At 37.9% G+C, this 25566-nt stretch overlaps 2 protein-coding genes across 5 annotated transcripts in view; one reads left to right on the forward strand and one right to left on the reverse strand.

Annotated features, from left to right (window-relative positions):
* Positions 1-3037: 3037 nt before the first annotated feature.
* LOC127423613 (E3 ubiquitin-protein ligase RNF170-like) lies at positions 3038-13720 on the reverse strand. Of its 2 annotated transcripts, XM_051668078.1 has the most exons (7): positions 13612-13720; positions 11687-11834; positions 11527-11602; positions 7461-7569; positions 7279-7352; positions 6501-6632; positions 3038-4603 (listed from the first exon to the last, which is right to left on the reverse strand). In XM_051668078.1, the coding sequence occupies exons 2-7, from the start codon at positions 11806-11808 to the stop codon at positions 4334-4336; spliced, it is 783 nt and encodes a 260-aa protein (XP_051524038.1). In that variant the 5' UTR covers positions 11809-11834; positions 13612-13720; the 3' UTR covers positions 3038-4333. The 2 variants fall into 2 exon arrangements, with proteins under 2 accessions (XP_051524038.1, XP_051524042.1); XM_051668082.1 differs by lacking the exons at positions 11687-11834; positions 13612-13720 and adding an exon at positions 8952-9048.
* Positions 13721-13901: 181 nt separating this feature from the next.
* The window catches only part of LOC127423340 (protein Hook homolog 3-like), a 53116-nt gene continuing 41451 nt past the window's right edge, over positions 13902-25566 (forward strand). For 2 of the 3 annotated variants that reach the window (XM_051667555.1, XM_051667561.1), the window contains exon 1: positions 13926-14211. In XM_051667555.1, the coding sequence (XP_051523515.1) occupies positions 14155-14211 (57 nt within the window). In that variant the 5' untranslated portion in view covers positions 13926-14154. Of the gene's footprint in view, positions 14212-25566 lie in introns of all 3 variants that reach the window. The other variant, XR_007894306.1, reaches the window with a different exon arrangement.

Here is a 25566-nt window from a genome sequence, read left to right on the forward strand (position 1 = left end):
CAGATTTATAAGTGCTGGCTAATGCTAAACGTAGATTTTCTAAAATTGTTATTCATGTCGGCACTAACAATGTCCGGTTTTGCCAGACGGAGATCACTAGAGATGAGGTTAAAGAGGTGTGTGAACTTGCAAAAATGATGTCAGACACTGTAATATGTTCTGCCCCCCTCTCTGATTGTCATGGTGATGAGGTTTATAGTAGATTAGTGTCACTGAATGGCAGGATGTCTGAGGGGTGTCCGGAGAATAACATAGGATTTATAGACAATTGGAAGAGTTTTTGGGGTAGACCTGACCTGCTAAAGAGAGATGGACTCCATCCCTTCAGGAAAGGTGCCGCTCTCCTCTCTAGTAATTTGGCTCTTAGATTTAATAATGATAGTATGTGACTATCTGGGGCCCAGGTCAGGAAGCAGACAAACTGGTTAATCCGATCATCTGCTAGCTGCCTTGAGATGTCACACAGGTCACATAAACTACAACACATAGAGACTGTATCACCTATATATCATATAGAGACTGTGTCTGTTCCCCGAACTACCAAACACAAAACTCTCACTAAATCATTTAGAAAAAATATGATTAAGGTCAAACTTGAAATAACAAAACAATTGAAGATAAACATCATATAAGGTAGGGCTACTAAACATTAGATCTCTTTTAACCAAAAGCACTAATTGTAAATGAAATTATTACAGATCGTATTTTGGATGCGCTCTGTTTGACTGAAACCTGGCTTAAACCGGATGAATATATTAGTTTAAATGAATCTATTCCCCCAGGTTATTGTTATATAAATGAGCCTCATCTGAAGGGTCGAGGAGGAGGTGTTGCTACAATTTACAGTGAAGGTCTTGGTGTTACTCAGAGGACAGGATATAAGTTTTTGAACTAATAATGCTTAATGTGACACCATCAGATATAAATAAAAAATATCTGTCATCTTTTGCCCTTGCTACAGTATATTGATCACCTGGGCCGTATTCTGGTTTCCATGGTGAATTTGCAAATTTTCAGATAGATCAGATCTAGTAGTTAATGTAGATAGAGATTTAATTGCTGGTGACTTCAACATTCACATAGATAATGAAAATGACACATTGGGATTAGCATTTATCGATATTCTCAACTCTCTTGGAGTCAGACAAAATGTGACAGGACCAACTCATCGCCATAATCATACACTAGATTTATTTCTGTCATATGGGGTTGATATTGATACTATAGAAATTCTACCACAGAGCGATGACATCTCGGATCAGCTAATGTCACTCAATCTACATCACGCTATCGTTCAGGTGGAACTATTCCTTCGACCACTAAAGATAGCTTCACTCATAATCTTTCAGAATTGTCTCACATACTCAGTAAGCCAAAAAGTCTGGAAGAACTTGATGTTATAACAGAAAATATAAATACAGCCTTCTCTAGCACTCTTGATAGTGTCGCCCCCCTGTTATTAAAGAAAAAAGCCCTGCACCACGGTACAATGATCACACTCATGCTCTCAAGAGAGCAGCTCGGAAAATGGAGCGCAAGTGGAAGAATACAAAATTAGAGGTATTTCGCGGTGCATGGAAGGATAGTGTCTGTAGCTGCAGACAGGCACTATTTGAGCAAACTCATAGAAAATAACCACAACAATCCTAGGTGTTTATTCAGTACTGTGGCTAAATTGGTTAGGAATAAAGACTCGACTGAACCAGATATTCCGTCGCAGCACAATAGTAATGACTTTATGAATTTCTTTACTGATAAAATTGAAATAATCAGAAATAAAATTGGAATTATGCAATCATCTGTCACAGCACCTCAGAAAACAGTGTCTCATAATTTTCCTCACTTGCAACTTCAATCTTTCGCTGTCATAGGTCATGAAGAGCTAACAAAACTTATCGAAACATCAAAAGCCACAACATGTGTTAGATCCAATACCAACTAAGCTCTTAAAAGAGGTTTTCCCTGTAATCTGTTTGGGATGCAGACACACTCACTCAGTTTAAGTCTAGACTAAAGACTCATCTATTTAGCCAGACATACACTTAATTTATCCTTCAACTCACAATAAGGCTGCTTTAGTTAGGTCTGCCGGAACCAGAAACATCTATCATGATCTATAATTCTGCATAAAAATTGAATGGCATCTACTCTAATATTATTCTATTTGTTTCCCTGTCTCAACCTCGGGATTCATATCCGGAGATTACCAGAGCCGGTCAGATCCAGCTCCGTTCCTGCTTGGTGTCGGACTCCACTGCTACGTGTCTTTGAGTGATGATGACAAACTACAGCCGGTGCTAGCCAGACATCACTTCAGTCTTTTGAGTTCAGAGGATGAACTGATGCCAACTCCAACTGAAAGACATGGGATACTTCATATGCCACTGCCTGAACATTGGATTTAGGATGGACCCCAACGAACCTCAGCGAAAGGAACTGCCGGTTGAACTGCGATGCACCTCATTGATCTCTGCCTGCATCACCTTGGTCTATTGATGGACTACACTCTTATAATGGAATACATAGACTATCAATTAACTGCCAACAAAACAAAGAACAATGCATCAATGTGAACTTCTGCAGTTAATCCAGGATACATTTCAAAGACATTAGTCATTAATCTTACAGTTCATACAAAATCTTTGTTTAAACACTGACCCTTAACACTTACTTAGTTTAATCAGTTTAACCCATGACTTGCACTATACATAAGTAATATTGTCATTATATTCATGATGTTTAGTCAGAGGGGAACTGGCCCCCACAGTGAGTCTGGTTTCTCTCAAGGTTATTTTTCTCCATTAATCAACATCTTATGGAGTTTTGTGTTCCTCGCCACAGTCGCCTTCAGCTTGCTCACAGGGGTTCTTATATAATTATTAAATTTTATACACAATTTACAATCATATTTAATCAAACTACACAATAATGACTCTAAGACTTTATAGATATTACAGTTTCATTTTCTTTTTGCATGATTTTCTGTAAAGCTGCTTTGAAACGATGTGTGTTGTGAAAAGTACTATACAAATAAAAATGACTTGACATGATTTTTAATGTAGTGATGAGGACACATTACATTCAAGCTGGTAATTCAACATTAATTAAATTTTCTAGATTGTCAGCACAGAATTTCTCAGTCTTTAATGCAGATATGATTGCATTCAAAGCAACATGTCACCATTTTGCATTTGTCAAGAGAAAATAACAGCATATAAACATGTGTGTGATTGTTATAAGGCAGAAAAACATCCTTATTCACACCAGAGTGTTTGTTCAGCATGAAGAGCCCTCTTTATATTCTGAATCACATTTATAACATCTGTAAACAAGTCTTTTAAATGTAAACACAACCTGTTCTTTAATGTTCATGTGTTTGAGTTTATATCCAGTTAACATTTCTCTGATCACATCATGAACACGTCACACCAGCAACCCACTTTAATGAGTTTTAATTTGACGTTTTGCTTATAAAATAAATTTTATTAACAAATCCACAGCAAAGTTTTCACGAAGCAACAGTTGTCACGCTGCAAAAAACATTTACCTTATTAGTAATCAGTAACATCCTTAAAACAAGACACATTTACTTGAGAAACTAAGTTGCATGAGATTTTAAGACTTTTCACAGAATATATCTTGAAATCACGGGGAGTTTATTTATTTATTTATAATGCATCTTGTTAGATTTATGCTTAAAACCAGAAATAACAATGTGACAATAGGGAAAGAAAAATACACTTCTCTAACTTGTATTCTCTATAAAATGTCTTATAAATCTTATGCTATTTAACTTGTCACGTAAATTAATCTTATTTAAGTGTTTAGATATTTTTTATTGGTGAAAATAATGGTTTACACTGCAAAAACATAAAATAATAATAATGACAATAATTTTGTTACAGAGTTTATTTTTTTCTTTCTGTTTTCCAGTAAAAATATCTAAATCTTAAAACAAGTTACATTTCAATTTAATTACAGTTAAAATGCCATTAGATATTTTACCTTGTTATCAGAGAAATCTAAAGAAATTAAGTAAAGGTGTTTTTGTTTATTAAACTTTTTTATTTCTTGTTTTAAGCACAGACTCAATGTTGTTAAATTTCTATGCAAACAGGCATCATGTCTTATGTTATTGTGCTTCTAGTAAAAAAGGATGTTTCAATATTTTTACTGGAAAATAAGACAAAATTACTCTGTAAGAAAAATATTTTTTGCAGTGCAGTGAAACAGGTATTCAGATATTCTACCAAACAAAAGTTTAAAATAGAAACACAAGCACACTTGTGATGGCTCAGATGTTCACACACACGCATCAGTCCTGCGCTGGCATTCATCCCGCCAGTCTCTGTGTCACCACCTCGCGGTACATGATGGAGATATAGATGAAGAGGAGGAGAATGACGAAGAAATCGTCCATGAAGCCGAGTAGACCCACCACTCCCTCCGGGATGAAGTCCAGCGGTGACACCAGATACATCAGAGCGCCCATCAGACACAGCAGAATCCTGATGCGGAACATCCAGAACAAACCGCCCACCGAGAACATCTCTCTGAACGCATGACGCAGCAGTGTGGGCACGTCTCGCAGACGATCCAGCAGCTGCAGGAAATAAACACACACGTATACTTAAACTGATGTCATCATTACAGTCCAGTAACAGAGTGAATATACGACTAATCCTTCAGTCATTCAGCACATATTACTCTCTAATACTCATGACATAAGGTCATGCTAGTGTTTGGAAGCAATAGTACAACTGTTTTAGTCTTTGTTTCAGTGCAAATGAAAAGCTGCATCAGGACAGAAGTCAAAAAGAGATTTGCACACTTTAATTTTACATTTTATAAAAAAACAAAACTACACATTACACCTTAGGGTTGCATTTCTCACGCTTCGGTTTGTAATGATATGTTAAAAAATAAAAATACTTCTGCTGTATCCAAAGTAAGAATACTCTTTATGTGGTAACAAACATTTCTTTTGCTGCATATCTTTGGCTATGAACACCTTCAGCATGTTATTGATTTGTGTCTGTCTGAATTAAAACTGAGTACCTGTATAAAAACAGAACAGGTGAGTGTGCTGTTTCAGACTCACCATCTGTACCCGGGTGATGCCAATGTAAATGGCTAATCATATTCGATGTATTGCCACAAGTAGACAACACTTGCGTCAATCATTGGGCCTCATTCATTGAATTTACTCAAATATTTACAAATGTTTAGAGTAATTTGCGTGTGAAATGGACCTTCCCGAAAACTTTCCTCCGGATTCACAAACGCTTCATACTCCTCAGATTTGTTAGTTAAACGTGTATTTTAGTGAATTACAAACATTCGTAAATATGGGGTGTGTGCACGTTCATTCACAATTATCATAATTCACGCCCATGAAAATGCCATATAAGGAAGTCCTCAGACTCGCTAGTAAATGCTGTTTACATCTATGCGGGACAGTAATGAAATCGTTTATATGAATCTTTCATTTAGATTTAACAAACACAATAGCGTCTCAAAGAAAGTGAGGACTGTCACATGAGGGCATTAATGTTTTTGAGAAAATCAAACACAAACTGCGTTTCCCACGGCCTTTTCACCCCATGCCAAAATTGATGAAGCACACTTGGTAACAAACTATTCTTTGAAGAAATAAACACGAGCATCAAAGAAACATTTTTAATTAAGGATAAATCTCGTAAAACACAATGAATAATTCCTCTGGCTCCAGATCTTCCACCAATCAGAGGAGTTCCCAATTATCAATCGCTTTCTAATAATTACTAGCTAATTTTACTAGCTTTTTTTTAATTAATTGCTTCAAATAAAATGTTTTAATGTTGTTAATTAATATTAGTGCTTTCTGGTTTGGATCAAGGCTAAGGAATATTTATTAAATATTGTTTGTAATGCCTATGGAGAAAATTGATGGGGAATATCTTGTGCTTTTCAGCACCTGTATATATATATATATATACACACACACACACGTTTTAAAAAGAAAACAACAAAACAACATGTTCGGATGTCTTACGCATGATTTACACGTGGTCAGGAGCAGGTTTGTAAATTTGTTTGTATTAACAAATATGAAAACGAATGAATCAGAGAATTTACTTCAGAGCAGCTTTATGAACGATGTTCACAAAACTTTGTTCTGCTCGTGTTCCATGAATGAGGCCCAATGTCTGCAAACAGTAAGTGTTTTGTTCATGTTTATTTTTGACCATCACTGTTGTAATTGACTAAATACAGAACGTTTCTAGACAGGACACAAATCACACAGGGGTCTTCTGTATATCTGCAGCTCGTCTCAATCTGTGATGACATCAGCTGATTGAACATCTACTCTCAGAACACAGTTGAGCATATACACATACATACAGCACAATGGAGCCAGACAGTTACACTTGTGGAGGTTGTAACTGTGCCAAATGTGCTGTTAGACTTGAGATGAACCGAACTGAACCGTTCCACCCCTCACATAAACACACACTCACAGATCGCGGCTGTCCAGAGAATCTGCGGTTGTAATCGTTGATGTCATTGAGAATCAGAGCCGGATCCACCTGACCGTCTTGTGTTTGAGCGTTGTGGCCCGTGTTGTGGAAAAGAGGGAAGAGCAGGGTCACCTGACACTCAGAGAAAGGTTAAAGGTCACACACACAAAGTAATAAGCAGACACACACAGAACTACACAGAAGAATTAACGGCCAATATTCACATAGTTCTACACACATGTTCTTCACATGTCCTTCCATCCATTGTGTGTCTGTTTATTAAAAATAAGCTTTCTGAATACGACCCCCCGTCTGCTGTTGATCAAACAAACAGATAGTCCCGCCCCCAACTCACACCATTGGTCGAGTCAATGTTAATATGACTAAACAAACAGGACTTTTCATAGTGCCAAAGAGACACAGAGTTTACAGGAAATTAACCAACAAATGGCTTCCTCATAGTCATGTCTGCATATGAAACTGGATTAGGAGAAAGTATTTATATAACACAGATAAAAAGCTTTCAGCTTTCAATATTTTGTCTTTTGACGCTGCTTTCAGCTACCAGTAAGAGTGACGTATTCTCAGGTCCATGTTTAATAGAAAATACAGAATAAGTTTTTCCCTCAAACTACAGAGAAAATGTCTGGAAAAGATTCAGTCTGGGCCTGTAAATGAGTGAATTCTGCACTGTAATAGTGAATATTCTGCAGTATTCAGGGTCTGAACACGGCGAGCATGACTACACAGAATGATGTTTGTTTTGTTGATGATTTACCATTTGTCTGCAGATGGGGCAGTTGATCGCACCGAGCCAGGTGCCGTAACGCCAGTACGCAACGATGCACGGGCCTTTCAATCAAAACAAAGAACTGATCAGCAGATACAATCACACTCACATTCAATGTGTGTTTGTTTTCACTGTAAATTGATCAGTACATGAACAGAGCGTGTCCTCACCGCAGAACAGATGGCCACAGTTGGTCTCTACGGGCAGAACGGCGAGCTGGAGACACACGGGACACGACATGTCTGAATAGTACTGATGTCTCGACTCTGAAGACGACACCTGGAGGAGATGCTCGTGAGAGTCACAAACACACACTAATATAACACACACTCCAGTGCTCACGTCATGTCACAGTGCTGTCTTACACACAGTAAAAGCACTTCCAAATCTTATGACTTAACACAAAAGATGATGTGAGGTAGAATGACAGCGTTTTATTGTGTGCAAATAAGATAATGAAAGTGACTGAAAATAGCATCTCCTTTAGTGTTTCACAGAAGAAAGAAAGTCACATGGATTTGGAAAAAGACGGCTGTCAATTTTCATTTTTTGGTTGATCCCATAAAAGGATCCCAGAGAGAATAACTGTCTCATCATTGACTCACCCTTATGCCATCTCAAACTCGTATGACTTTCTTTCTTCTGCAGAATATTTCAGTGGCGATATGATGTAAATATATCTATTAAATGCAAGTCAAAGGGGTCCAACAGTTTCAAGCTCCAATAAGGACATGAAGGCATCATAATATGACTCCAGTGGTTTAATCCATGTCTTCTGAAGCAATACGACAGGTTTTGAGTGAGAAACAGACCAGAATGTAACTCCTTTTTTTTTTTATTACTATAAATCTTGTCATCTGCAGTCTCATTGGCATGATCGTGATTTTATGCTCGTTCACACACTTCCTCGTGCTTGACGCATCGCTGTACTACACAATCCAGACACAGTGTTCCAGATTTGCGGTTATCCAGGTTCAACAGGATACCGGACCTGGCAACCACGTGCAGCGTCAAAGAATCACAAGAATGTCAAGATTTATAGTGAATAATGACTAAATATTTGTGATCTTTTTCTCACTCAAAACTGATCGTACCACTTCAGAAGACATGAATTAAAGCACTCCAGGGTAAAGGATTACTTTAATGCTGCCTTTATGTCCTTTTTGGAGCTTGATTTTTTTTTTTTTAAAGCAGTTTACTGGGGGCTCTCAGACATTTTAGACATTACTGTTACACCCGCAGCACCTGCCATCTCCCCTGAACACCGCCAGAGGTCGCCATCACCTGAGTATTAACATTTCAAGAACTACATTTCCCATAATCCTCCTGTCAGACTGATTACTCTTCCACCTGTTTCACATTAACCCTGTCTATTTAAGTTCCCAGTCTCCATGCATTCAATGCGAAGTCTTGTTTACCTAGTCTACAATTCTGTGCGTTATTACTATCACTGATTACCCTGTGTTTGACTCCTGCCTGTTCACCGTATTCCCCAGCCTGCTTGTGAGTGTTTTGGATTTACTGCCTGTTTATTGGATTTCCCCTCTGCCTATCGGACTTACTTTGTTTGCCTTTCTGGACTGCCTATCTGTGTACCGATCCCTTGCCTGCCTTTGTTTTTTGCTCTTTGTTTTGTTACTTTGTTTTTACTATTTATTTACCTTATTAAACTGCACGTGCATCTTAACACTACTGCCCCGGCGTCTGCGTTACAATTACAGTATGATTTTCTGTAACGCTGCTTTGAAATAATGTGTTCTGTGAAAGAAAAACAAAAATTAAGAAAAAAAAAGAGTGATACAAATAGAAATGACGACTTGATCAGGGGCGCTGTAATGGGGGGGAGGTTAGGATGGTTGACTGGATCATTCAGAGCACTAAATAATGCGGTGCAGACCACAAAACCTGAAACAAACCCAGGAAGTATTTTCTACTTCGAAGCACTATGGAGAATGTCAAACATCTCATAAGGCCAGACAGACCCGACATTGTAAACAGCACTGATGTAAAACATCGTGTGTGCCGTTACTGTAGTAACAACATCTGTAGTAACTGTAGGTATGATTTGACAAAACTGTTATAGATACATATTAAGCCTACTTACTTTTATTATAACACAGGCAGTTTTAATTCTAGATTTTAAATGTTTAGGTTACTGCTAATGCTATAGTTTGTTTTATAGAAACCATAGTTACATTGACCTACTCAATGATGAGCCATTCATGGTCAAACCTGTGGTAATTCTTAATAATAAAAAGAAGATAAATCAAGGGCTTTAAAGCTGTACCTCTCTGAACTATGGGCCAAGCTATCAGTTTTTCACCTGTATAAGATCTGTTCTATTTAAATGCTCTTGATTGCCTTCAGATATACCAAGAGATGACATAAAACAACATTTAAAACAAATCATAACAAAATCCAATATTTCCATTAGAAACAGTCTCAACTCACTAAAATGACATGATCAAACCTACTAACATACAGTGGCAATAAAAAGTATGTGAATTACCTGCATTTATTTAAAATCTGGTTTGAACTTCATCTAAGTTACAATAATGAACAAACACAATCTGTTTTAACTAATAACACACACATTATTGTATTGTTCTTGTACATATTAAATACATCACTCAAACATTCACAGTGTAGGCTGGAAAAAGTAAGTGAACCCTTAAGCTAATGATGTCACCAAAAGCTAATTAGAGTCAGGAGTTGGCAAACCTGACATCCAATTAATGAAAATAGATCGGAGGTGAGTGTTAGAGCTACTTTGATGTATAAAAAACACTCAAACATTTTGAGTTTGCTATTCACAAGAAGCATCTGCTGACGTGGACCATGCCTCGCAAAAAAGATCTCAGAAGACCTACGATCAAGAATTGTTGCTTTGCATAAAGCTGGAAAGGGTTAAAGTTATCTCAAAGAGCTTAAATATTCATCTGTCCACAGTTAGACAAACTGTCTATAAATGGAGATGATTTAGTACTCTAGTTACTCTCACTAGAAGTGGCCGTCCAGTCAAGATGACTCAAAGGGAATGCTCAATGAGGTAATAAAAGAACCCTAGAGTGACAGATAAAGACTTGAAGGAATCATTGGAACTGGTTAACATCTCTGTTCATGAGTCTACTATACAGAAAACATTAAACAGGTATGGTGTTCATGGCAGGACATCATGAAGGAAGCCGCTGCTTTCCTACAAAAACATTGCTGCACACCTGAAGTTTGACAAAGACCACCTTGACACTCCACAACACTACTGAGAAAATGTTTTGTGGACTGATGAAAGTAAGGTTGAATTGTTTGGGAAGAACACGCAGCACTACGTATGGCATAAAAAGGGCACCGCATACCAACATGAAAACATCATCCCAACATTTTAAAAATGAATTCCCAAGTTTATCAAGATATCCTACAGGATAATATCAGGGTGTCTGTGCGCCAGCTGAAGATCAGCAGAAGTTGGGTGATGCAGCAGGACAATGACCCTAAACATCGAAGTAAATCCACTACAGAATGGCTTCAAAAAAAGAAAATCCACCTTTTGGAGTGTCCCAGTCAGAGCCCAGACCTTAACCCAATAGAGATGACCTCAAGAGAGACATCAGACATCCTAAGAATATGTCTGAGCTGAAGCAGTTCTGTAAGGAAGAATGATCCAAAATTCCTTCTGAACGTTGTGCAGGTCTAATCCGCAGATACCGGAAACACTTGGTTGAGGTTATTGCTGCCAAAGGAGGATCGACCAGTTATTAAACCCAAGGGTTCACTTACTTTCTCCACAGCACTGTGAATGTTTAATGGGATGTGTTCAATAAAGACATGAAAGATTGTTTGTGTGTTGTTATCTTAAGCACATTGTGTTTGTTTATACTTGTGAATTTGATGAAGATGAGATCACATTTTATGAGCAATTAATGCAGAAAACCAGTGAATGCCAAAGGGTTCACATACTTTTCCTTCCCACTGTACATATATTGTATAGTTATTCATATTAAGCACATTCAATTATTTTAATTAACTTTTCAAACTCAGATTTGTTTTTTTAGTGTCTCTTATTGAATTTGCAATACTGTTTATTTTCACATTTATTAATAATTATAACTTTTCATGGAAAAACAATTGTTGTACAGGTTGTGATAAGATAAGGGGCCCAGAGTGCAAAGTTGTCAGAGGGCCCAAAAATCCTAATGACACCCCTGGACTTGATAATATGATAATTTACTTTATCCAAACCTGCTCAGTTTGAAGCTGCTCTCTGACTGCACGAACATGCTCCTGATTCTCCGGGTGAATCCTCTGCTGCTCATTCCTGAGAGACAGATGAGACGAGATGAGATGAAGTCTGTGCTGCTGTTCACTGTAATATAATGTGTGTATATTGTGTGTGTCTCACCTGCACAGCAGCACTGCGAGTCCAGCCAGAAATGTGATGCTGAGCACCAGAACCAGCAGAACAGGGTCACTCACACCTTCAATGAGAGAGTCTTCATCTGCAGTCAAAGCACTGCCTTCCATTACACCTGATCATAGCCAAAACACAACTAAACACAACACATCCAGTGTTATTAATGATGACCATAACACAACCGGTGTTATTAATGATGACAATAACACATCCAGTGTTATTAATGACGACCATAACACAACCGGTGTTATTAATGACGACCATAATACAACCGGTGTTATTAATGATGACAATAACACATCCAGTGTTATTAATGACGACCATAACACAACCGGTGTTATTAATGACGACCATAACACAACCGGTGTTATTAATGATGACAATAACACATCCAGTGTTATTAATGATGACCATAACACAACCGGTGTTATTAATGATGACCATAACACAACCGGTGTTATTAATGACAACAATAACACAACCGGTGTTATTAATGATGACCATAACACAACCGGTGTTATTAATGACGACCATAACACAACCGGTGTTATTAATGACGACAATAACACAACCGGTGTTATTAATGACGACCATAACACAACCGGTGTTATTAATGACGACCATAACACAACCGGTGTTATTAATGACGACCATAACACAACCGGTGTTATTAATGACGACAATAACACAACCGGTGTTATTAATGACGACCATAACACAACCGGTGTTATTAATGATGACAATAACACATCCAGTGTTATTAATGACGACCATAACACAACCGGTGTTATTAATGATGACCATAACACAACCGGTGTTATTAATGACGACCATAATACAACTGGTGTAATTAATGACAACAATAACACAACCAGTGTTATTAATGATGACAATAACACATCCAGTGTTATTAATGACGACCATAACACAACCGGTGTTATTAATGATGACCATAACACAACCGGTGTTATTAATGACGACCATAATACAACTGGTGTTATTAATGACAACAATAACACAACCAGTGTTATTAATGACGACAATAACACAACCAGTGTTATTAATGATGACCACAACACAACCAGTGTTATTAATGATGACAATTACACAACCAGTGTTATTAATGATGACCACAACACAACCAGTGTTATTAATGATGACAATAACACAAACAGTGTTATTAATGACGACAATAACACAACTAAACACAACACAACCAGTGTTATTAATGATGACAATTACACAACCAGTGTTATTAATGATGACCACAACACAACCAGTGTTATTAATGATGACAATAACACAACCAGTGTTATTAATGACGACAATAACACAACCAGTGTAATTAATGACGACAATAACACAACCAGTGTAATTAATGACGACCATAACACAACCAGTGTTATTAATGATGACAACAACACAACCAGTGTAATTAATGACGACAATAACACAACCAGTGTAATTAATGACGACCATAACACAACCAGTGTTATTAATGATGACAACAACACAACCAGTGTTATTAATGACGACAATAACACAACCAGTGTAATTAATGACGACAATAACACAACCAGTGTAATTAATGACGACCACAACACAACCAGTGTTATTAATGATGACAACAACACAACCAGTGTAATAAATGATGACAATAAAACAACCAGTATCACAAACACACTTCTGGAATACCTTTAATATCACTCACTTGTAAATATATCTTATTATAACATTCGTAATCAATGCACCATTAATCAATCACTTTACATGTACACTTTATTTACTGGACATTTGAATATTTCACTCGATCAACACACAGAATGTCAAACATACAGAAGTTTTGACAACAGACTGAATCCATAGAGAACACACTCACATGTGACGTCAACAGCTTTTGTTTAAACACTTACATGAGATAACACACCGCAGTTTCAGGCCTTTAGTGTACAACAGTAAAGGAACTGTGCAGTGAATGTTGTGTTGTTGAGTTGTGGGAGTGAATCTGTTCCGCATTCTTCCTGACGTCACCGGCCTGAATAGCAGTCCGAGTCTTTGCCGGTCTCATTTCATAGTGTTAGTGTCGAGATTGATTTGCCAGACGAAGTTTTGTATTTTTACGAATAATATTTAACTGTTTCCCCCCAGAAATAAATTATTTCTGTGTGATTTTGAGTCAGGCATTAGGTGTCTAATCATGCAGTGTGGCAGCTGAAGGACCCCGTGTGTTTCGTCAGAGAGTTTCACCGGTGAATGTTCGTCTGTCACCGCCGGAATTATTCATCAAAATCACCGTTAAACACCGTCAATTCGACACGATTTCACACATAATTGCGCTGTTAGCGGCGGATCTTCCGTTTCACGTCGATTACACGGATTTATTGACATTGATCCGCAGAGACTCGCGCGACCGGACTAACAGAGGCATTTAAATCTGAATCGAATCTGAGTCGAATATGAGCGCTCTTGAATCGGTGGATCGAGTTGAGTTGTGTGAAAGTCTCTTGACATGGGTGAGTTTCATGTTTTTATCATCAATATTCCAGTTAAACGGGCTGTTAAAGGATAATCTCTTTGTTCTTGTTGTATTCAGTGTAAACAATGTGAATTCAGATGTTGTGATTTGTGCTGAACTGTTATAACGGCCTTTATAACAGTCACATCTGTTTACTACATCTCACGGCAGTACTTCAAAGTACCAGTATATTACCGTGTTTAAAGCATTATTTTATGAACTTTGGAATAATACCGTGTAAATACCGTGTTACATGAATACAGCATTAATTCCGAAAGTGATACATCAGTGTAGTGTATGCTCGTGTGTGTGTGTGTGTGTGTGTGTGTGTTTCTGTGTTTGTCTGTGTGTTTCTGTGTTTGTCTGTGTGTGTGTGTGTGTTTCTGTGTTTGTCTGTGTGTGTGTGTTTCTGTGTTTCTGTGTTTCTCTGTGTGTGTGTGTTTCTGTGTTTCTGTGTTTCTCTCTGTGTGTTTCTGTGTTTCTGTGTGTGTGTGTGTTTCTGTGTTTCTCTCTGTGTGTGTGTGTTTCTGTGTTTCTCTGTGTGTGTTTCTCTGTGTGTGTGTGTTTCTCTGTGTGTGTGTGTGTGTTTCTGTGTTTCTGTGTGTGTGTGTGTGTGTTTCTGTGTTTCTGTGTGTGTGTGTGTGTGTGTGTGTGTGTGTTTCTGTGTGTGTGTGTGTGTTTCTGTGTTTCTCTCTGTGTGTGTGTGTTTCTGTGTTTCTCTGTGTGTGTGTGTCGTGTGTGTGTGTGTGTTTCTCTGTGTGTGTGTGTGTTTCTCTGTGTGTGTGTGTGTTTCTCTGTGTGTGTGTGTGTGTTTCTGTGTGTGTGTGTGTGTGTGTGTGTGTGTGTGTGTTTCTGTGTTTCTCTCTGTGTGTGTGTTTCTGTGTTTCTGTGTTTGTCTGTGTATATGTGTGTGTGGGTGTATTTGTGTATGCTCGTGTGTGTGTGTGTGTGTGTGTATTTGTGTATGTTTATTTGTGTGTGTGTGTGTTTGTGTATGCTCGCATGTGTATGTTTGTGTGTGTGTGTGTGTGTGTGTGTGTGTGTATTTGTGTGTGTGTGTGTGTGTGTATTTGTGTATGCTCGTATGTTTGTGTGTGTGTGTGTGTATTTGTGTATGCTCGTATGTTTGTGTGTGTGTGTGTATTTGTGTATGCTCGTATGTGTATGTATATGTGTGTTTGTGTGTGTGTGTGTGTGTATATTTGTGTATGTTCGTGTGTGTGTGTGTATGCTCGCATGTGTATGTTTGTGTGTGTGTGTGTGAGTGTGTATATGTATGCTCGTGTGTGTGTGTGTGTGTGTGTATGTATGCTCGTGTGTGTGTGTGTGTGTGTGAGTGTGTATATGTATGCTCGTGTGTGTGTGTGTGTGTGAATGTGTATATGTATGCTCGTGTGTGTGTGTGTGTGTGTGAGTGTGTATATGTATGCTCGTGTGTGTGTGTGTGTGTGTGTATGTATGCTCGTGTGTGTGTGTGTGTGTGTGTGAGTGTGTATATGTATGCTCGTGTGTGTGTGTGTGTGTGTGTGTGTGAGTGTGTATATGTATGCTCGTGTGTGTGTGTGTGTGTGTGTGTGTATGCTCGCATGTGTATGTTTGTGTGTGTGTGTGAGAGTGTGTATATGTATGCTCGTGTGTGTGTGTGTGTGTGTGTGTGTGTGTGTGTATGCTCGCATGTGTATGTTTGTGTGTGTGTGTGTGTGTGTGTGAGTGTGTATATGTATGCTCGTGTGTGTGTGTGTGTTTCTGTGTTTCTCTGTGTGTGTGTGTGTTTCTGTGTTTGTCTGTGTGTATGTGTGTGTGTGGGTGTATTTTTGTATGCTCGTATGTGTGTGTGTGTGTGTATGTGTGTGTGTGTATATTTGTGTGTGTATATTTGTGTATGCTCGCATGTGTATGTTTGTGTGTGTGTGTGTGTGTGTATTTGTGTGTGTGTGTGTGTGTGTATTTGTGTATGCTCGTATGTTTGTGTGTGTGTGTGTATTTGTGTATGCTCGTATGTGTATGTATATGTGTGTTTGTGTGTGTGTGTTTGTGTGTGTGTGTATTTGTGTATGCTTGTGTGTGTATTTGTGTATCCTTGTATGTTTGTGTGTGTGTGTGTGTGTGAATTTGTGTATGCTCGCATGTGTATGTTTATGTGTGTGTGCGTGTGTGTATTTGTGTATGTGTATGTTTATGAGTGTGTGTGTGTATTTGTGTATGTGTATGTTTATGAGTGTGTGTGTGCGTGTGTGTGTGTGTGTGTATTTGTGTATGTGTATGTTTATGAGTGTGTGTGTGCGTGTGTGTGTGTGTGTGTATTTGTGTATGTGTATGTTTATGAGTGTGTGTGTGTGTGTGTGTGTGTGTATTTGTGTATGTGTATGTTTATGAGTGTGTGTGTGTGTGTGTGTGTGTGTGTGTGTGTATTTGTGTATTGGCGAGTGGTGGTTGTGTAGTGGACTAAAGCACTGAACTGGTAATCAGAAGGTTGCTGGTTCAATCCCCACAGCCACCACCATTGTGTCCTTGAGCAAGACACTTAACTCCAGGTTGCTCCAGGGGGATTGTCCCTGTAATAAGGGCACTGTAAGTCACTTTGGAGAAAAGCGTCTGCCAAATGCGTAAATGTAAATGTGTATGCTCGTATGTGTATGTTTATGAGTGTGTGTGTGTGTGTATTTGTGTATGCTTGTGTGTGTGTGTTTGTGTATGCTTGTGTATGCTGTGTGTGTGTGTGTGTGTGTGTGTGTGTATTTGTGTATGCTCGTGTATGGTGTGTGTGTGTATTTGTGTATGCTCGTGTGTGTGTGTGTGTGTGTGTAGTGTGTGTGTATTCGTGTATGCTCACGTGTGCGTGTGTGTGTTTGTGTGCTCGTGTGTGTCTGTCTGTCTGTGTGTGTGTGTGTGTGTAACTGCACATAAATGTTATTTATTATTATAGATGTTTTGTCAGTGGTTTGATCAATTAAATGTTTCTTATACAGACATTAATCTTCATCTTTGAACACAATGATGAGTTCAGTAGAGACTCGTGTAATTAAGATGATGTTAATTTACAGAGTAATTGATCAAGAACAGTTGTGACTGTCCTAATGAGTGTCTATCTGAGATCTTAGTGTGTCTTGACTCATCTGTGTATATGTGTTGTGTGGTGTAATGGTTAGTGATCTGGTTGTAGGTGTTGATTCATGTGTTCTTGATGAAACTGATCTTCCGGTTACTGTAAGAGGACTGAACTGTACTGGTGTTATAATGACTTGTTAGTAATGAGTGATTGTTGTCAGTTGTTCTGAATGAGGGCTGTCGAGTGTCGTCAGATGTGTGGCGGGTGAAACAGCTCTTAATTGGATTGTTTATATCTGACACATGTAAACAGAAGCGTGTGACATCATCAGAACAACATGAGCAGGACTAGTGTGGTTAAATACAAATATGTCAGTAGTCGGTAACGATACCAATTTCGATACCACAGCAAAAATATGCTAATATTATAATATTATATTGAACACACCAGTTTAGTTATTTTTTAATTATTTAATAATTATAATTATTTTAAGTTTAATTTCGTCATCAAAGTGGTCTAATCAATAAATGCTTAAATCTTTTAACATGTGAAAATAGAAGTTTTCAACGTCATTGCATTTTTTTGCCAAACTTTTATTCAACAGCTGTCTCGCTTGTGATATTTTTATTAATTATTATTATTATTATTATTAGTACAGTGAATATTACATTTTATTGTACAGTTGTAATATATTTTTATTCAATTTAGGGCATCTTGATTTTATTCTGGATGGTGATTTTATTATAATGTGTGTTTTTTGCCAGATGCGTCACTTTTCAGATAAACAGTTCTTGTGATCATTTACACTGATCTGTGAGTCTGACAAATGAAATGTAGGACACAGTTTTGGACTGTTTGTATTTTAGATTACTGGTGTTTGTGTATGTGGTCATTTTGAAATGTTGTTATGTTATTTCTGTGAAGCACTTTGGTCAGCTCTGTTGTTTTAAATGTGATATAAATAAAGCTGAGATTAAAGTGCAGATGCTGTGAGTTTAATTATATAAATATATATTTTACATGTGATGTATGGTTCACAGTAGATTAGTGCTCTCCTCTGTCATCTCATACAACATGAATGATTCTCAATGTCTGGGGCGGTTAGATTTATTTAAAGTACGCAGCTCATTCACTGTAAGATTGCAGCCTTCAGTGGTTTAATAAATCACACTAGGACATGTCACGATTTTAATTTGATTAATTGTCTATTTCAGTGTAAAAGGAGTAACAGAGCACGCGTTCAGATTAAGCCTGTGAGCATTTGAAAGCTGTCGCGTGTCAGTCATACTGCGCACTGGTACCGGATAGAGTCGGTACTCAGTACTACTGGTACTGCAGAAACACGGGTATCATTACATCTGTTTTACATTAGTACCGACTTGGTACCGGAGTACCGGTACTTTTGACAACACTAATTAGGACTGTATTATAATGAGGGTCAGTTACTGCAGTTACACTCACAATCGTGCTGTTGTTGTGAATATGAGTACAGATGTGATTCGGTTCTTCATCCAGTCATAAGAAACAGAAGTTAGTGTTGACTGTCACCTCCTGGTCTGGTTAACACTGCAGACTCTTTTCTGATTGGACGAACAGGAAGTGGTGCTTTGATTGACTTTCAGTTCCTGTTCTGTGATTGAACTGTCTGTCCACAAACACACGGAATGCTCTGGAAAAATGGGAATGTGCTGAAAGTCACTCCTGAAGTTTCACATCTTCTGAAGTCAACATGAGATTACTAAAGACTTTATTTACTTTCTGAAGAAATATCTGTGATCTTATAGATCTAATTCACAGTAGTTTCATATTTGATTTGTGCTGTGAATGAAAACGAGGTTGTGAGAGAGAGAAGTACAGTCTCTTCAATGACAATGTCATCAGCTGAATGATCAACAGTACAACCATTGAACTTCTTTATTATTTCTTGATTAATATTCTGTTGCACTTAGAACTGTGTCACATTAAGAAAATTAAATACATTGTGAATGCTTCCAGGGCTGAATGATTAATCAAAATAAAATCAAAGTCACGATATGACGTACTATGATTATCAAACTGCAAGGGCTGCGATTTAATTACATATACAGTGCTCTTGAAACTTACTATCCAAATCTAAAGTAGCCTCATAGCAGCATGTTTTAGTGGACAGAAGAGTGGATTAGATTATTTCTCTGCTATTAAAAAGGGCAACTACAAATGTGTTTCTTCAGTGTTCAAAATGAAAGTTTAAGGGTTTAACTGGACCACAAAGCAATGCTGCATGCAAGTTAATTATTACATAAATATGGTACTGTTTATAATAATTATTACTTAGGGCTGGGAGTTGCCACAGACCTCCTGATTCAATATTACAACAATATTTACTTGCCGATTCGATATGTATTGTGATTCTGTAAGAATTGTGGTTTGATATTTTGATATATTTAGCTGTGTTAACTCCTTTTTCTCAGAAAGAAATGTCTATTGAAGAACAGTTCTGCAGGGCCTGAAATTCGGCACGGGTATTACGCATAATTTTAATAATTCCAGCAAGTTCCACGGTGGTAACAGGGAATTCCAGCACACTTTTATTCTCTTATAACTATAGCTGTGAATTAGGAAACCAATCCATACTGATAAACAAATGTAAAATCTTGTTTTTCTATCAAACAGTATTTCTAGAAGTTGCTGGAGGAAACAGGTAGACAAGTATCTATATCCACAGTAAAACGAGTCCTATATCGACATAACCTGAAAGGCTGCTCAGCAAGGAAGAAGCCACTGCTCCAAAACCGCCATAAAAAAGCCAGACTACAGTTTGCAAGTGCACATGGGGACAAAGATCTTACTTTCTGGAGAAATGTCCTCTGGTCTGATGAAACAAAAAATGAACTGTTTGGCCATAATGACCATCGTTATGTTTGGAGGAAAAAGGGTGAAGAACACCATCCCAACCGTGAAGCATGGGGGTGGCAGCATCATGTTGTGGGGGTGCTTTACTGCAGGAGGGACTGGTGCACTTCACAAAATAGATGGCATCATGAGGAAGGAAACTTATGTGGATATATTGAAGCAACATCTCAAGACATCAGCCAGGAAGTTAAAGCTCGGTCACAAATGGGTCTTCCAAATGGACAATGACTCCAAGCATACCTCCAAAGTTGTGGCAAAATGTCTTAAGGACAACAAAGTCAAGGTATTGGAGTGGCCATCACAAAATTTTGTGTCCGATAGAAAATGTGTGGGCAGAACTGAAAAAGTGTGTGCGAGCAAGGAGGTCTACAAACCTGACTCAGTTACACCAGTTCTGTCTGGAGGAATGGGACAAAATTCCAGCAACTTATTGTGAGAAGCTTGTGGAAGGATACCCAAAACATTTGACCCAAGTTAAACAATTTAAAGGCAATGCTACCAAATACTAACAAAGTGTATGTAAACTTCTGACCCACTGGGAATGTGATGAAAGAAATAAAAGCTGAAATAAATCATTCTCTCTACTATTATTCTGACATTTCACATTCTTAAAATAAAGTAGTGATACTAACTGACCTAAGACAGGGAATGTTTTCTACGATTAAATGTCAGGAATTGCAGAAAGCTGAGTTTAAATGTATTTGGATAAGGTGTATGTAGACTTCAACTGTAAATGTGAAACCATCCTTAGAGGACTCAAGTGTGAAAACCCTTTCTTGAACAGTATTTATATTGGCATTAGAGTATGTTTGCCCATAACTTTGTTTGGACCCATTTTGGTCAAAAGAAAACACTGTTAATAATCAATTGCAGTTAGATTTTTCGTTCAGATCGTTCAGCTTTTCTACTGTCTTGAAGTGAGGGACTAAGGTATGAAAATGACATATTTTGATTGAAAAATATAAATTACAAAATGAAGTTTTTCTAAGCTTACTAGGGTTCGACCAATTATCAGCCTGACTGATGATCAGATCCGATGTTCATAATTTCTCTCATTATCGGAATCGTTATTTTGTCTGATCTGATTGCTGATAAATTTTTAAATGCGCTCTGTTGGCTCGATGCCTCTGACATCACAATACTCAATGCCAGCGGTCACAAATTATCGGACAGCGGTCTGTATCCAGACCCCTGGATTTGTTCCATGTGGACTGCGAGACATGACAACGCTTGCCCCATCTCACCGTTTCTACACTTTAGGTTAGAAGCGCGACCAAGTAATGGAGCTGTGTACACTGCAAGCGCTCCGGGGCGTAGATAACGCTAATCTTTCAGCGCTATATCCTTGAATACTTTTCTCTAGCACCGAACATGCTTCATTAATGCCCTTTCGTGCCCCGCATGCATTGCCTCTCTCAAACGGCCCACGACATGAGGCTCTATATAGTAGAGCTGCAGACGCTGTTATTTTAACGTAATAATACAGTGAGCAGGAATATAGATGGATGCTGGCGTACACTGCGGAAAATGAAGCAGAAACAATCTTCATATGTCTGATATTACTCAGACGGTTCAGTTAAGCGTGGTTTGTGACAGGACTAACCTTTAAGGATAGAAATTATCTAATGTGGTTCCAGAGTGCCTTTAGACTAGAATACATCTTTCCCGTCTAAAATTTGCTTTATTAATCAACATGTTTCGAGCCTATTGATTATAAACAGAGATTTTTGTGAAACATTTTGTGTTAACATCATCTCTGGCATGGATGGCAAAAACAAAAAAAGAGTTTGAAATGACGAGTTCTTTTAATAGTCAGCCCATTTATACTTAACTATAGCAAACAGTATTTTTTAAACTGCACTATTTAGATGTACATTGTGTGTTTGTTTTTGGTTGATTTCTATTTTAAGGAAAATATAAAAATGGTTCATTAAGACATTTACTTACATTTTCTCTCAGGGGTTACCCCTAAATCTTTATGTATATATAAATGGTAGAAGATCCCCCATAATCCATTACTTTGGTTGTCTTTGGGCCATATTTTCCTCATTCTTGCTCAGTTCTTAAGAGACTTTTTGACTATACATTTATGATTTATGATTTTTTTTTTCTCATTTTACAAAGTACTATTGCTGTCAACTTGGAAATGTATAATAACTATTCCAAAAAAATAGCATTTCTTACATATTGTCATTAGTCAGAACGGCTATGAAATAATATATTATTATTGTCCAGACCTTTGGGGGGATGGAAATGTCGAGACTGGACCTCTTGGGAATTTAATTGAATACCCCGCTCTGTGCTAAATTTCAATAAACAATCATAAAAATCCATTTCAAGAGAAAATAAATTGCTGCTAGGAGCTCCCTCCACTTTATTTTTGAAAAAATAATGTTGATATGTTTTCCAGTATTTTTCAATATATAATATTTAAATGTTCTGTTTCGCTGTATTTCTTTAAACACGTGTTTATAGGCATTTAGAGGACGTTTTGTGTTGGAGTTTGTGTTAGTCAAGTCATTTTTATTTGTATAGCGCTTTTCACAACACACATCATTTCAAAGCATCTTTACAGGAAATCATGCATTAACAGAAGATAAAACTGTAATATCTATAAAGTCTTAGTCATCATTGTGTAGTTTGATTAAATATTATTGTAAATTGTATATACAATTAAGTAATTAAATAATAATTGTATTTAAAACCCCAGTGAGCAAGCTGAAGGTGATTCCAGATATTTAGGACTGATATCAGTAAGTTAGTGTAAATTAGGGTTGTGCGGTATACCGGTACTAACGAAATATTACAATTACAAATATTACCAAAATTTAAAACGGTACAATATCATCTTGTTGTTAATTTCGGTACCATATTGAAGTATGCTGCCATTAGCAAAATGTAATGTAATGTGTGAGTTTTGAGATGAAATCAATGACCATTTGAAAATAATAATAATAAGCCAAGTGTGATCATTAAACAGCAGAAGGATGTCATTTAATGAAATAATATACAGTCACATGCACACCACAGTATGAATAAGCCCTGTATCTCTGCCCTGTCATCTCCTACACACACACACACACACACATCACACACACACACACACACACGCACTCACACACACACACACACACACACACACACACACACACACACACACACACACACTCACACACACACACACACACACACACACACACACACACACACACTACTAATGCTTGATTTTCATGCAGTGTGTCCATTAGTATCCATCTGCAGAGCCACAGATCAGTGTGTTGAGTGTATAAACGGCTGTGAACTCTATAATGAACACTTTCTCCATTGCAGCTCAGAGATTTCAGCTCATAAGTCACGGGAAGCTTGATATAACGAACTTCACAAACAGAAAGAACTTCAAAGATCTTTCAAAATAAAAAACCCACTGTAATGAGAGCTTTATTCAACTGATTGCGTGAAAGTGAAGTCATTATGACAGACAAATATTACTACTGTATAAAAGTGTAATTATACTCATAGTAACAACCTGAGGTTTTTTTTATTAATAATTTATAAAGTATCGAGTCTGTATCGAGACCGAGGTACCAGGCCTGGTATCGTACCGCAGCCAAAACTTTGGTATCAGAGCAACCCTATTGTACATTTTTACACTAAAATTGTAATTTTTACTGATATCGGCCCCAAATATCGGTTATCAGTCTCCTTGATTACTAATAATCGTTATCGGTATCAGCCCTGAAGAAAACGTATCAGTCGACCCCTAGCGCTTACACAGTCTAAACTAGTTTTACAGGATATTTCTTGAGAGATGCACGACTGTTAACACAAATCTGGAATCTTCTTGATTGATGAAAGATTGCTCTGATAAGTTCTTGTGTTTGTGTTGTTGACAGGCTCTAGACGTCTTCTCTATACTCCAGTAAACATCTGTGAATAGCTTCAGCTGCTCGTATTGTCATTTAAATGCTGCTTTCAAACACAAACGTTGAACTGACCGTTAGAGTATATCAGAATTATTGCATTAAGCCAGTCACATCAGTTTCAGTGGAGTGCTGTGTGTCTAAAGCTTCACACAAACACACCGTTCATGGCGTTTATATAGTCGCTTAAAAGTCCCTCATTTGGACAGTAAAATGTGACACAATAACTGCGATTACATCAAATAATTGTGACAGGCCTATTACATGATAATATGTGACTGCACAATCACAATCATGCTTTTCCTGCTCTGTAGTACTGAGATATCATCAGGTAAAAGTTCAGTTCAGTGTTGTTGGTTTGTTCTCACACATCCAAACACACGGTGACATCTCACATTCCTCACTGCCACAGACATGTTCAAACACACACTTCAAATCACAGCCGACATGACACCACAAACACTCTGAGCTCAGCCGACACCTCACTTCCTGTTTGCAGAAACTGTGGTATTATCAAAAGAAGCACCACATGTTCATGTGTTACTGTGTCTGTCATCAGCTTTTTCTGTTTCCTGTGATTGCTGAGGCCTATGGGTGAGACTTCCTGTCTGTAGTCTTTACATGAGGAACCAAAACACTGATGTGAGAGATGAAATCAACAGACGTTTGTGTTCACTGTGAGCTCATGGGGAGTTTATTGTGTTTTGACTGTGATCCAAACTTCCAGAATAATAATTAAACTGAGGATCTGATAAAAACAAAAACCTAAAGCTCCAGGAATTAAGAGAATTTAATTGAGATTTATTGGTTTAAAAGTGAATTGCATAAGCAGATGTGAATGAACCGTGTGTGTGTGAGCTACTCCATGAGACAATCTCACAGCGCTGAAGTGAAATGTGTTTCAGTATGTACAAAGACAGTCGTCACATGTGTTCACCATACAAGTTCACTTTCAGCCACACACACACTCACACACACACACACACACACACTCACACTTACACACACACAGACACACACTCTCACACACACACAAAAATACACTCAGACACACACACACACACACACACACACACACTCACAGACAGACTCACACACACACTCACACACAGACACACACACACTCACACACACACAAAAATACACTCAGACACACACAGACACACACTCACACACACACACACTCACACACACACACACACACACAAAAATACACTCAGACACACACAGACACACACTCACACTCACACGCACACAGACAGACACACACACTCACACACAGACACACACACACACACACACACACATGCAGATAGACAGACACACACTCACACACAGACACTCACACACAGACACACACTCACACGCAGACAGACAGACACACAAACACACATCACACTCACACAGACACACACACACATACTCACACACAGACACTCAGACACACACACACAGACACACACACACACACACACACTCACACGCAGACAGA

The sequence above is a fragment of the Myxocyprinus asiaticus genome, chromosome 3, assembly GCF_019703515.2.
Source record: "Myxocyprinus asiaticus isolate MX2 ecotype Aquarium Trade chromosome 3, UBuf_Myxa_2, whole genome shotgun sequence".
Classification (NCBI taxonomy): Eukaryota; Metazoa; Chordata; class Actinopteri; order Cypriniformes; family Catostomidae; genus Myxocyprinus; species Myxocyprinus asiaticus.

Bases quoted from the DNA above. Each gene is read 5' to 3' on its own strand.
- LOC127423613 (XM_051668078.1), bottom strand. From the start codon at position 11,808: ATGGAAGGCAGTGCTTTGACTGCAGATGAAGACTCTCTCATTGAAGGT. The intron at 11,603-11,686 runs GTGAGACACACA...TCTGTCTCTCAG, and splicing joins CTCGCAGTGCTGCTGTGCAG to GAATGAGCAGCAGAGGATTC. The intron at 4,604-6,500 runs GTGAGTGTGTGT...TATTTCCTGCAG, and splicing joins TCTCTGGACAGCCGCGATCT to CTGCTGGATCGTCTGCGAGA.